Source organism: Aristolochia californica, unplaced genomic scaffold, assembly GCF_029961685.1.
Source record: "Aristolochia californica isolate CCGP_79_NKW_82.1479 unplaced genomic scaffold, dmAriCali1.0.hap1 SCAF_10, whole genome shotgun sequence".
Lineage (NCBI taxonomy): Eukaryota > Viridiplantae > Streptophyta > Magnoliopsida > Piperales > Aristolochiaceae > Aristolochia > Aristolochia californica.
Window position 1 is genome coordinate 32,435,916 of NW_027181771.1, and position 13,719 is coordinate 32,449,634.

General features: G+C 37.9%; 2 protein-coding genes across 3 annotated transcripts; both read left to right on the top strand.

The window, feature by feature from the left end:
* The first annotated feature begins 239 nt into the window (after positions 1 to 239).
* Positions 240 to 2,241, top strand: LOC137936682 (ankyrin repeat-containing protein At5g02620). The gene is made up of 3 exons (XM_068781509.1): positions 240 to 573; positions 867 to 1,276; positions 1,369 to 2,241. Exons 1-3 carry the CDS (start codon positions 249 to 251, stop codon positions 2,239 to 2,241), a joined length of 1,608 nt encoding a protein of 535 aa, XP_068637610.1. The 5' UTR covers positions 240 to 248.
* Positions 2,242 to 2,561: 320 nt separating this feature from the next.
* LOC137936697 (E3 UFM1-protein ligase 1 homolog) lies at positions 2,562 to 12,677 on the top strand. 2 transcript variants are annotated; one of them, XR_011109562.1, is made up of 21 exons: positions 2,562 to 2,854; positions 3,616 to 3,927; positions 4,174 to 4,440; positions 4,614 to 4,661; positions 4,844 to 4,909; positions 5,074 to 5,177; positions 5,467 to 5,560; positions 5,654 to 5,710; positions 5,892 to 6,330; positions 6,418 to 6,572; positions 7,651 to 7,716; positions 7,803 to 7,871; positions 8,021 to 8,113; positions 8,292 to 8,357; positions 8,866 to 8,912; positions 8,989 to 9,052; positions 9,494 to 9,571; positions 9,662 to 9,724; positions 9,835 to 9,927; positions 10,428 to 10,854; positions 12,609 to 12,677. XR_011109562.1 is itself a non-coding variant. In XM_068781532.1 (20 exons), exons 1-20 carry the CDS (start codon positions 2,681 to 2,683, stop codon positions 10,527 to 10,529), a joined length of 2,457 nt encoding a protein of 818 aa, XP_068637633.1. In that variant the 5' UTR covers positions 2,562 to 2,680; the 3' UTR covers positions 10,530 to 11,219. The 2 variants fall into 2 exon arrangements, 1 of the variants encoding a protein (XP_068637633.1); XM_068781532.1 differs by lacking the exon at positions 12,609 to 12,677 and having other exon boundaries at positions 10,428 to 11,219.
* Positions 12,678 to 13,719: the final 1,042 nt, after the last annotated feature.

Consider the following 13,719-nt stretch of genomic DNA (forward strand, 5'->3'; position numbering starts at 1 on the left):
GAAGGAAGAGAAAGTTAATTTTTTTTATAGAATTCCATGTAGCTGCTGCAAACAAGATTTGCATTTGCTGTGCAAGACAAATCTATGGAGAATATTGAGATTTTCTGACCAGAACTATGGCTTCTCCCTTGCATTCATCTTTCACGGACCGGAGTAATCATAATTTGAGGTTAAGCTTTTTTTTTTTTGCAGCCCCGCATTTGGTTCAGTATTGAACAACAACTTCGGGAGTTTCTGAATTGATCCAAATGGAGACGCAGCCGAGTTTCCGTCGCAAAAAGATGACAAAACAATTAACCGGGAAACGAGATGATACTCCTCTTCATGGAGCTGCAAGAGCAGGCAATCTGAAGGCGATATTGGACGTCCTCACAGAAACCGAAGAAGCAGAGCTGAAAGAGTTATTATCAAAGCAAAACCAATCAGGGGAGACGCCACTCTATGTGGCAGCTGATTATGGTTATGCTGATTTAGTGTGCGAGATGATCAAGTATCATGACTTGACGACTGCAAGCATGAAGGCCAAAAATGGTTACGATGCATTCCACATTGCGGCCAGGCAAGGAGACATCGGTGGGTTATATTTGCAGCTTTTTCTCTTCTTTAACATTGGTGTTCTTCTGCTCCTTGAGTTTCCATATATTTTGCTTCAGTTATCTTTCTGCAACCACAAACTGAGAAAATTAACTACCATTTCTGCAAGATTCTCTTGAACATTGATCCTTGTCCCTTGTAATGTTTTCATGCATACCAAGAACTGTTAATCTCTTACTGTTCATTTTTATCTTTTCCTGTAAATGAAAATCTTGATTAAAGACGTTTACTGGATGGAATTAATTTTGGTTTTTTCTATTTTACCTGTTCAGAGACAGTGAAGGAGCTCATCACTGCCCTTCCTCAGCTTTCTATGACGGTCGATCTATCAAACACCACAGCACTCCACTCGGCTGCGGCCCTCGGACATGTGGAGGTGGTTAATCTTATCTTGGAAACGGATTCAAGCCTCGCAAAAATAGCCAGAAGTAATGGAAAAACTGCCCTGCATTCTGCTGCAAGGAATGGGCACTTCGAGATTGTGAAAGCTCTTTTAAGCAAAGAACCTGCAACAGTGGCAAGAACGGATAAGAAGGGGCAGACGGCTTTTCACATGGCTGTCAAGGGACAGAGCCTTGAGGTGCTGGATGAGTTGCTCAAGTATCAACCATCCGTGGTTAACACGCTGGATACCAAGGGTAACACTGCTTTGCATATTGCGAGCAGAAAGGGTCGCCAGCAGGTTTGTTCATGGTAGCCTTGTTTACTTTCCTTCCATTCAAACAGAACTTCAAATATTTTTCAGCTCAACTGATGAACTAGTTCTTAAATCAGATTGTCAGAAAACTGTTAGAGATCAAGGGCGTCAGCACAAATTTCATAAATCGAGCTGGAGAAACTGCAATCGACACAGCTGAAAAAATCGGTAACCTTGACATTATGGAGATGCTAAGAGAGTACGGCGTCCCCAGTGCCAAAACCATAAAACCGGCGAGCTCCGCCCGGGAGCTAAAGCAGACAGTGAGTGACATAAAACACGAAGTTCACTCCCAAATGGAACACACCCGCCAGACGCGGAGACGCGTCCAAGGCATTGCCAAACGCCTCAACAAGCTCCACGCAGAAGGGCTGAACAATGCCATAAACTCCACTACAGTGGTTGCGGTGCTGATTGCCACAGTCGCCTTCGCCGGAATCTTTACAGTTCCCGGCGAGTACGCAGAAGACTCAAATTCTCTCCCTAAGGGACACTCCCTTGGAGAAGCCAACATCGCCCCGACCACACCCTTTTTGATCTTCTTCGTGTTCGATTCCGTGGCCCTTTTCATTTCTTTGGCAGTGGTAGTTGTACAGACCTCAATCGTGGTGATAGAGAGCAAGGCAAAGAAGCAGATGATGGCAATTATGAACAAGCTGATGTGGTTAGCCTGTGTTCTTATATCAGTCTCGTTCCTTGCTCTCTCGTTCGTGGTTGCAGGTGAGGAGGGGAAGTGGCTGGCAATCACCGTGACTTGCATTGGGACTACAATCATGGCGACGACGTTAGGGACTATGTGTTACTGGGTTATAATGCACAGAATCGAAGCTTCGAATTTCAGAAACATTAGAAAGTCGGAGGGTAGTAATCGATCGCGATCTTGGTCCATGTCAGTGCCCTCTGATTCGGAGATCAATCCCAGTGAGTTCAAGAAAATGTATGCGATTTGAGAATTCTAGCCTCTTTTGTACTGTGTTTTTCGTTCATTCAGATGATGCTTTTATCGCAGCTGTGTCTGTTTTTCTCATTTAGACGTTAGGATGAACACTGTTAATCTCAATCGTTCGATCATGATTAGATGATTGAGATAACCATTGTCGTTGATCATGACGGTTATTTAAAAAGGTTTACTAGTGGGCCATGTGGTGGAGAAGTGGGCTCGGATCTCATGGTTGTGATATCGTAAATCTGATACGGCTCCTTATGTAACCTCACCCTCGTGCGTTAAAAGCTTTGGGAAGTCTAGGGCCGTTCGATTGACTCGTTTTATTCCAAAATCGGCGTCACGTCCACTTACGGGAGCAAAATCGGAAACGGCGACGACGCGCGTTCCCAGTCACCGTTACGCAGCTAAACTGGGGGGGAGATCGCTGCACTCTGGATCTAGAAATGGATGACGAATTGTTTGAATTGCAGAAGCAGTTTGAGTTCGCCCAGCAAGCGAAATCGAGCGTTAGATTATCCGAGAGGAATGTTGTCGAATTGGTACACAAGCTCCAGCAGCTTCAAATCATCGATTTCGAACTTCTACACACAATCTCCGGAAAAGAGTACATCACTCCGGTAGTTTCTTATTGTCTACTTGTATCTTTCTGTCCTTTTTTATAGGCTCTTGTTGAACACGTTCCATTTCTAAGGTTTTGGCATGCCTTTTCGTGTTTTTAATGTTTTTTGTTGATATGTTCTGTTTCTTTAACTTTCCGTTGTATTCAATTTGTTGCAGTTGCTGTAACTACTTTATACAAATTATAAACTTTATCATTTAGATTTCTCATTACCTGTTGTTTAGAATTCCATTGCCTCGATGCTTTATTTTGTATTCTTAAGTACTGGTTTTTTAATTCTTCTTTGGGGATGATGTCGTCATTTATCTGCATGTGGATGATTGTAATCTATAAGAAAGAAATTTCTGACTCACATTAGGTGTGTCGGCAAAGCTGAGTGTTGGATAATCCTTGACATCTATCAATTGAAAGCCTTTTTTTCACATAATTGCAGAGTGACTGGCTACTTGTTTAACGTTGTTCTCTAAATCAAAGGGCTATCATAGGCATCCAATAAATGGCTCTCCAGTACTTAGCAGAGCAGTTAAGACCACCTCTTTGCTGGACTAAATCCAGTTTAACAGCTCATAAGGTTGCTCATGGTGCCAGTCATTCCAGCTAATGGAAGCATCTCTCTAATTACAGGGTGGTCTTAGCAGCAAAAAGGTGTACTGAGGCTGCCAATAAACATTTTCAGATAATCATGTATACGATGTCTTTCTTATGATGGCTGAATTTCAGATTTCTGTCTCTAATGTTGTCAGGAATTTTCCTTTACAGAATCAGCTAAGACTTGAAATAGAGACAGAGGTGAAGAAGTTGGGTCGTGTGGCTCTGATTGATCTGGCTGACATAATTGGGGTTGATTTGTACCATGTAGAAAATCAATCCCAGCAGATTGTTGCAGATGATCCAGGTCTTATGCTGATACAAGGAGAGATAATAAGTCAGTCTTATTGGGATGCTATATCAGAGGAAATAAACGAGAGACTTCAAGAGTGCAGTCAGATTTCATTGCCAGAACTTGCTGTACAGTTGCATGTCAGCTCAGAGTTGGTGGCATCTGTTTTGGAGCCTCGACTTGGGACTCTTGTGAGTAATTTGTTTCTCGAAATTACAGTGTGGTCTGTTGGTGGTTTATGAAGAAATTTTAGAATCTAAATGGTACATTTGCTTCCGCTATTGATCTACTCCACTGCCATGCAACTATTCTTAGTGGTTTTATTTTGTCGAGTAATTATGCAATTTTGACAGGCTCTGCATTGTCACGTTCCCATTGTTTTTGGATAATCCAGTTCTTTTTAATTATGCACATTTTTCCTTTCCCTCTTCATCTAGGTGAAAGGGAGACTGGAGGGTGGACAGCTATATACCCCCGCATATATCACACGTATTAGTGGTATGGTACGTGGAGCAACAAGAGGCATCACAGTCCCAACAAATTTGTCAACAATTTGGAGCTCATTACAGCAACTATTGGTAGAAATGAATGGAGGTGGCAGTTTGTCTGTTGAAGGTGCTCTTTTTCAGTCTCTGTTTAGTGGCCTCTTGAAGGAAGGGGAGATCCTTGGTTCACTTCGTGCAGGAATTCATTGGACACCGGCTGTATGGAACCACTGCTATTTTCTGATTTCATCCTCCTTTTGATAATTAAATAGTCTCATCATCATGCCAACTACAAAGCAGTGATGCAATTTTATATTTGTCTTCATGATAAATTGGCTTGTTTATGTACACTTTCTCCTTTGATTTTAATGTTGTTTAGTCATTTCCTGCAGGTGTTCGCTCATGCACAACGGGAAAGTGTAGATTCTTTCTTCTCACAGGTTAGTGAATGTACTGGATGCATGTATAATTATTGACCTGGGGTTTTCTGTCGTCCCCCCACCCCCCCCCCCCCCCCCCCCCCCCCCTCCTCAAAACAAAAAAGGTGAAAGAAGGAGCATCTAGTTGTATCTCAATCTATACTCATATTTGGAGGTTTTTACCCATCTATTTTGTCCTGCAGAATTCCTTTATCAACTACGATGCTCTTTACAAACTTGCAATCTCCCAGCCTAGACAGTACTTGCAGGTAATCAAATTTAATTCTTATCCGCCCAGCCAATGCTCTTTCATGTGTTTTGTGTTTTTTAATAATTTGGGTTTTAGGTCATTGATCATGTAAATTGTAGAACTGATTTTTCTGTATTATGGGATTTCTGTGTGACCAATTTGTGTTTCTGCTATACTATCTAGTCCAGATATCCTGAAGGCATTCCATTAGAAACTGTTTTTGCCCACCCTTCTGTGGTTGAGATGTTGGATTCAGCTGTAGAAGATGTCATTCAGCAAGGTAGCTGGTAAGTTCTACCATGCAATATTTTGATTTTTTTTGGTTTCCTGGCTGTTTTATTTCAACAATTAGTTTGGTTTTTGAATCATACTTCTCATATTTGTTTAATCAAAATCGAGCTAAGATGATTATTTATCTTTTGAATTTAGGATGATTAAGTTATTTGATTTGATCTGATGTTCTTGTGTTGATCCTTTTTAGGGCTTTCTTTTACTGTATGACCTTGAGAATAACTTTGACTGAATGACATGTAGGCATTGTTTCTTTATCTTATATTGGTACCTGAATCTTTACAGGATTGACTGTCTTTCAGTTTTACCAACTGTATATGGGTCTGAAGATGCTTCTAAGCTTTTATCTCTTTGTCCATCCATTCAGAAGGCAACGAAGGTGGGGTTTTTACATACATTAGTTTCTAGGATTTTCTGGCATTGACTGTGTCTAAGATGTAATAATTCCCTTTTTTACCCTTTGTGTTCTCAGTCCTTGAAAGCTACTGTCATGGCAGAATCTTGTGTTCTAAGTAATAACTTCATCAAGGTATAGTTTTTTTGTTGCTTAGCAATAAGAAATATGCTATCAATTCTTTGATCATTTCTGCACATTTGCTGTTGAAACTGGAAACTTATATTTCTATACACCAAAAATTTGGGAGGTTGCTCTGTGCTTACTTTTGTCATTCTAGTTCAATGTGGTCTTCTGTTGTTCATTGAATTGGTAGGATGTGTTTGATCAACTAGACAAAGAGATGAAGGCCTTTATCCACACAAGCCATGCTTTTGATTCTTCTCATTCAGTGAATGAAGCTAAAGTTGGAGCTGATCATGTACAACTGTCTACAATTACTGAGACTACCGACAGTAAAAATGGTGATAAAGTTCCCCTGGAGAAGGGGTCGAAGAGGAAAAAGGGGAAATCTGGTGGGTCTTATAAGGCAGCCCCAACTGAAGATAGTTCTGTTATCCAAGAAAACCTTTCTACCAAATCTAAGAAAAACCTGAAAAAACAAAAGGAAGCGAGTTCTTTACAGGTAAGTGACGCTAGGTCTGCTGGTAAGAAAGAAACTGATAAGGTTAAAGATGAGGGCACAAGCCTCATCACAGAAGACTGGATTATTCAGAAGATGTTAGCCCTATTCCCAGATTTTGAAGGACTAGGAGGTTTGCTGAAAAATGTTTGATTTATATTTCATTTAAAAATTAAACTCTTGGAACTCCCTTTGAAATTTCTAATTGTGTGACATGTAGGTGAGGAAGGTACAAACTCTTTAGTTAGAGCTTTGACGACACATTTAAGGCCAATGCTTCTTAATTCATGGAAAGAAAGAAGAGCTGCACTATTCATGGAACATGTGGAAAGGAGGAGGCATTTACTCGATAATTTGCAAAAGAAACTAGATGAGGTTAGATATATGAATATGTGACATGATTTGCATTTTATATCCACTCTCTAGCATATTGTATATTATTGGGTTGAGTTCAGTTTCATGTCAAAATGACTAGCTACTTAGGAAACTTATTACTTAACCTTATAATTTAATAACTTTTCTTAGCACTTTTCAATATAGGATTTTTCCTACTTAACACTCCCCCTCATGTCCAAGTTTGCACATAACAGGCCTAAGACATGGGCACAAACTACCAACGGAGCACACACAACACAAATTCTCATCTTATGGAGCCCACAACACGTAAATAACTTGGCTCTCACTTCATGAAGCCCATATACACACATAACCTGGGGAGCACAAATTGGGTCTTAACCCACGCAAACAACTAGCTCGAGTACCACTATTGGGTTGATCTCGATTTTATCCTAAAATAACTAGTCACTTAGGAGACCTATTGTTCAACTCTATAACCCATTAAATTTTCTTAACACTTTTCATTTTGGGACTTTTTCCCATTCAACACATGTCTTGTCTTTCCATTTGGTACTCTTATAGCTCAATACACTTAAGGATGGTAGGGAACTTGCCTTGCCCCACCTTGCTAAATGTGGGGAAGCCTGGCTATTCGACCCAATGGGGTGAAGTCTAAAACCACACACGGGTTTGGGGTGGGGATGGGTTTTTCCATCCCCACATTGCAGGGTTTTGGAAATATACCTTACATCTTTTTAATTGAATATTTTAAATTATTTATTTTTTATTTTTCATGTGATTTTACTTGTAAACCACAATATGAGGCAAGGTAAGGACGAAATTTAAAATCAACCACGTTGTAAGGTGGGGTGGCTTACAAGACGACATATGGTTGAATAATCATCCCCATTGTGGGGCAAACCGGTGCTGAGGTTGCCAAGTGGAGTTGGGTTTCTTAGAACCTGCTCTACTATCATCCCTAAATACACTGGAAAAAGTGGATGATTATTACAATCAACTCCTACCTACACACTCTCTCTCTCTCTCTCTCTCTTTTATGATTATCTTTCTGCATTTCTATGGCATAGAGTATGCATTGACATCTCTCTCTTCACAGCGTTTCTTAGATATGCAACTTTATGAGAAAGCACTTGATCTGTTTGAAGACGATCCCCCAATTTCAGTATGTCCTACCCACACTGACCTAATAACTGTTGTCAGCCATTGTTAATGGTACTAATTGCAAAAATTGTTTCTTTTGGATGTCAGGTTATTTTACACAAACATCTACTAAGGGCAACGGCAAGTTCTATGCTTGACATGCTTTTATTGAATTTGGTGAGTGATGTTTCTCTCAAGATGACAAATCTCTTTGCTTTTTCTCTATTGTTGTTTCTGTACTGGTTTCATAACCTGCGATATTACCATTACACATTTTTTTCCTGAAAATTTTTGTTTGCTTTGTATTTTTCATCCATGTTAAAAAGGACATTGACAACAAGCTGAAGAATGGAATTCAAGTTGAAGAATCTGAAACTGCAGAGACTTCCTCGCTCACTTCTGCGGAGAGAATTTCACTCGTATGAACATTCTTTATCGATTGTAAAATATTACCAATTCGAAAAAGGCAAAGACCTCTTGGTTATCATCAATTCTTTTGATGACCTTGTGGTCACACTCCCTCCTCCTTGTGCATCAGTTATAAGTAGTTTAAATTTTGCTACTGTTCACTCTCATATCCTTGTTTCTCTTCAATAGGCAAAGAGCTTGCCTGGTTCTCTCTCACTTAAGAGCATTTCAGCAGTTGAAGCTCTGGACGGAAAGGTAAACTGCTTTTCTAAATATCCAATAAAGGGATCATGACACCTATGCAAGGTTCCTAAGCCATTTAGTTTGATGTACCTACTCTTGTTTGGATGTTTATGGATCTAGTATCCACAAAGTTGAATGGCAGATATTTGTTCCTGTAACTTTTGTAGGACTAGATCAAGTGGCAGTGATTTAATCATCTTCTGCAAATGAATTTCTTTCTTGACTTTGATGAAACGTTTGAAATAATATGATGACATTATCATTATCTTAAAATTTCAAATCCTAAGGCAGGTGTAATAGGCATGTAATATTGTTATTTTGTGACCCTCTTACATCTCTGTGTTTCCATCAAAGCAACATTGAAGAATAATTTTTATATGATTAGGGAGGGTGTTTGTTTCTTTGCATCCTGTTTGCTTATCATGTCCCTTGGAGCTTCAGTACTTATTTCTTATGGATTTACACAGTTGTCTCGTTGATGTCATGCATTCGTCTTATTCATTTAAAAAATATTTTGCAGCGGGTTGACACATTCATGACTGCTCTGAGAGCAATTGCAGAAGAAAGGTAGAAATGAAAACATTCTGTGGAGTTATTTTGACTCAATTCCTCCATACTTATGTACTTCTTTCAATTTGCATAGTGGACTGATGTTGAAGAAACTTGACAAGAAACTGGAGAGACCCCTATTGCATTCTTATCGTAAGGTATGGATTCTGCTCTTTCTAGTTGGACAGAAAGGTTAAGAAAAAAATGTGTGCTTTATTACACTTGTCTCTATTTTTGTTTTTTATAATAGTGACGTTTCTTGTCTAATTAAGCACTTGAAAGAGAACCTTTTATTCTTATTCTGTAGTCTAAAAACTGTTTTATTTTCACCTACATCCGATCTTTTCTATAATCTCCTTTTTCACCTTCTTAATTTCAATCAAGAGTAAATTGATATACTTAAATATGTGCATAGTCATAGCTCTCTCCTTGTTTACTTTTCTACATAGAATTAGTAAAGGTTTTTGGGTGTTGACATAACATCTTTGCCTGATCATCTGTATAAAACAAGGTGAAATTGTTTAGATTCCCCATTATATGTCCTGTTCCTTGTTAGTTATTTGAGTATGTGAACTCATTTGGTGTTATTGAGATGTTAGGATTTGACTTCTAAAGTTTCCTCGGAAACTGATCCAGTTGCACTACTGCCAAAGGTTGTTTCACTGCTATATGTGCAGGTTAGTTTATTCAAGTTCCTAGTTATCTTGGTTGTGTTGAGGATATTCTCCTAATTTTCAGTCCCTCACATCCAATTCTTTTGCTTATAGTTGTATGGCAAAGCTCTTCAAGCTCCAGGAAGAGCCATTTCGGTTGCCGTCTCTAAGCTGAAGGTCTGAGCATCTTCATTTTATGAGGACCCAAAGAAGGATACGCATTGTTAGATTGTCATTTCTAATAAGATAATTTCTGTTTTATCTGATTTTTTCTACTTCCATTCCAGGACAAATTGGAGGTTGGAGCACACAAGGTCTTGGTGGATTACCATACTGCTACTGTTTCTCTGTTAGCTTTGCAGTCGGCTGCAACTGAAGATGTAAGTACATAGACAAGCCTCAGACATCTTTTGTATGTTAGAAACTACTACTGGGGCATAAGAAATTGCAGGTACAGAACAGGTATTTTCTGCTTGAACACGTTTACTATGCACTGTCTTTTTCGATATACCTTCAAAAATGATGAGAAGTGTGTCATGTGTGTATAACTTATGCTAAAAAAATAGTTAAAATAATAATAGTAATAAATAATAATAATGATGATGATAACAATTTACTAAGAAGAAACACAATTTTGCCATGTATTAAATCTTGAAATTGTAATAGGATTCTATTACTTTCCTTTATTATAAATAAGAGTTCATATACTCAAATTACATCAGTGCTACCCTAATTATATCATATCTTCCAACAGTATTAACAATGAAGTCTACTTGTATTATTTCCTCTCTCAACGGTGCTCGAATTGCTCCAATGTGAGCTGATGGTTAGTTCAATTTTTGACTCACGCATTTGCTTATTATGATGCTAATGCTTTCAGGAGGAAGACTGCACTTCAGACAGAAAATTGAGTAAGCGGGAGTACCTGGAAACCCGAATGTCTGAACTGAAAGGTCTCGTACTTAATTCCAATCAATCCTAGGCCGACAAAGAATGTTAGATGAACATTCTTGTTGTTGAACTCCTGGAATTATAGTTGGTGATCCATAAATAATGAGGGCATTGCTGAACGTGTTTCACTGACGATGCTCTTGGGCATCTCCTACGGGCAAAATTTTAATATTATCTCAACATGTTACAGTACTTTCTTAAGATGGTGTTATGGATTGACTACCCCAGAATCTTAAAGTAATTCTTTCAATCTCTTCAAAGGTTCCACCATTCTCTCTCCTGCACAATCGGACCATGGAGGGTAAAGGACGTGGTACCTCCCTCCCATTTTTCCTACAAGTGAGGGAGATGGAGAGGTAAGGTTGCTTCTCTCTATTTTTAAATTAAATATATAAAATAATATTTTTAAGAAAAGGAATGTAATATTTTTTATTTGTATTAAGACTCGTTAATGGTATTACTTTAATTGTTTACTAAAATTGTATTACGAGGAGGAACTGCACATCTATTTCCTTTCTTGTTGAAGAATAACAAGCATGTTTTTTTGTTGAGTTTTCTTTCTGGAATGGGTTCTCACTCATTTGTCATATTCAGCTGCTTTTGGATTTTCAATTTTTTTTCCAATTGAATATGGTGAGTCTTTTTAGCTTTCTGTTGAAGTTTTGGAGAGGAATCTCTCTTGCTCTCTCTCCACGATGACAATGTTGACACAGGAGTTGATTGTGACAAGTGACAAGTTAATTTGTTTAATGAGCTCGTGCCAACGACATTTTACCTCTAATGAGAATCTTGTCATAAGGTAATTCTTATGTATCAAAAGTTTCCTTTTTATCAGACCTCATCATTAGTTTCGAAAAGCCAAAAGAACTAAGGGGGAAGCATGGATTTCTAAAGTGATTAGTGATAAGACTTGTTATGTTGCAAAAGTTAGAGCATAATGCTAAAATCATGGACTATTCTAGAAGGAAGGAATAGGTAAATTGTTCTTGTAATTCTTCATTGACAACTAACAATCCAAAGATAGATCCTATAATCTGTCATTGACAGCTCACGATAACATTTTCCCTCAAGTTGGTGCATAGATATTTTTTATATCCAACTTGTCAAGTGTATTGTAGAATGTTTTGTTGGGTGACAGTTGATCTTCAGATTTGATAAATGGAAATCGAATTATTTTGTCTTTAAGATTCTGTCTAATGAAGTGTCGATCCACCTCAACATGTTTAGTTCAATCATGTTGGACTTAATTATGAGAAATATTAATGGTTATCTTATTATCACAAAACAAGTTCATTTCAGTACTAGGGGCAAATTCGGTTTCTACTAGCAATCTTTTAAGCCAAAGAAGTTCACATATGCCTTTAGCCATTCCTCTAAACTTAGTTTCAACACTAGATAATGACACTAACTTTTGCTTCTTACTTTTCCATATGACCAAATTCCCTCCCATGAAGGTGAAATATCCTGATATGGATTTTTTTTATCAAAAACATTCTCTACCCAATCTGCATTCGTATAATCCTCAATATTTAGATGATAATTCTTAGAAAACATAAATCTCTTTTTCTTGGGGAGGATTTTAAATAGCAAAGAATTCAAGTTAGTGCTTCCATATAATCTTCACTAGGACAGTGTATAAATTGACTCACTATGATTAATGCATAAGCAATATTTGGGCGATTATGTGATAAATAAATTAGCTTACCAACTCATTTTTTATTATTTGGCCCCTGATTTGCATGTTTTCCAAGCTTGTGATTTTAGACAATTGGAATGCCAATTGGCTTACAATCCAATAATTCTACTTGTAACAATTAATGTAGAACATATCTCTTTTGGGAAAGAAATATACCTTGTTTTGATCTAACTACATTTTCCAAAAAATATTTCAATTTTCTGAGATTCTTCATTTCAAAATCGGCTGCCAATTGCTCTTGGAGTCAAGAAATCTCTTTTATGTCATCTACATAGATTATTAAAATAGTTACTTTTCCCCGTTGATGTTTCAAGAATGGAGTATGATCTGACTTGCTTTGTTATAAGCCATACTTTTTCATAGCACGAGATGACCCTTATAATGAACGTTGCAACTTACTTACCATCTTAGCAGGTTGTTGTAAACCCTAATGGGATATCCATGTAAACCTCTTCCTCAATATTACCAAGAAGAAAGATATTTACGGCTAGTGTAGGCTCACTACAAGAGACAACAAGAGCCTGATAATGTTCAATTTAGCCACTAGTGAAAAAGTCTATTGATAGTCTATGTCATATGTCTGTATATCTCTTTTTGCCACAAGTCCGACTTTGTATCTTCTGATGGATCCGTTTGCCTTGTGTTTGATAGAGAAAACCCATTTGTACCTGATAATTTTCTTCCTTCAGGTAGTAAAACAATTATTGATATGTTTTCACATTGTCTTCTCTATATTTTTTTTCTTTTTCCTTTTTCTTACACATTTTAAGCTCTTTTTGATGTGGCAATTAAACAAATTTTCTTGAAGTGAGTTTACTCGAGTAAGAGAAGATGATTTATAGTGCCTAGGCAGTCAAAATGACCATCAAGAGCAAAATCAAAAGGCCAATGGGAGAAATAATGAGTAATGTAGAAAAGATCAGTGAAATAATAGAGACAGGACAAGGGTAGCTCTCTTTCAGTGTAGTCCTTGCATCCAAATGGCTACTACTTCCCTGGAAGTGCAACTGAGAATAAAGTGTTGCAGAACATGACAAGTCTACTGAAACAAAAAATGGAAAAGGTTGTTGCGGTAAAAGATCTTCAGTTCATAAAAAATGAATCCGATGCACCTCCCCCGACATCACCCACATGCTTCAACTGCTTTGTTCCTCGATTCAGTACCACAGCTATGTAGCTTATTTGGAATCGGGGAATATGAGGAATTGTGGATCATCTCTTTCTGTGCTGTTACTTCCAGTAGGAGAATCCGACATGAAGAGGAACAGTGAGAGCGACAAAGCAGTTATGATCCATCCCATTCAACTTATTTTTCCTTTATTTGTCATCGCAAAGAGTCAAATTTGAAAAAGACGGAGAATAACGTATCAGATAATGGTACTCGTGCTGCTAATCGAATCCTAGAACGTATTTTTTAGAATATTTTCGATTCACAACTAGTAAACAGGTAAGGCTTATCCCACATCAAATAAGAGTTTTATCACGTCTGCTTTTCTTCAAATATTTCATTCATGGAGTCTGTAAA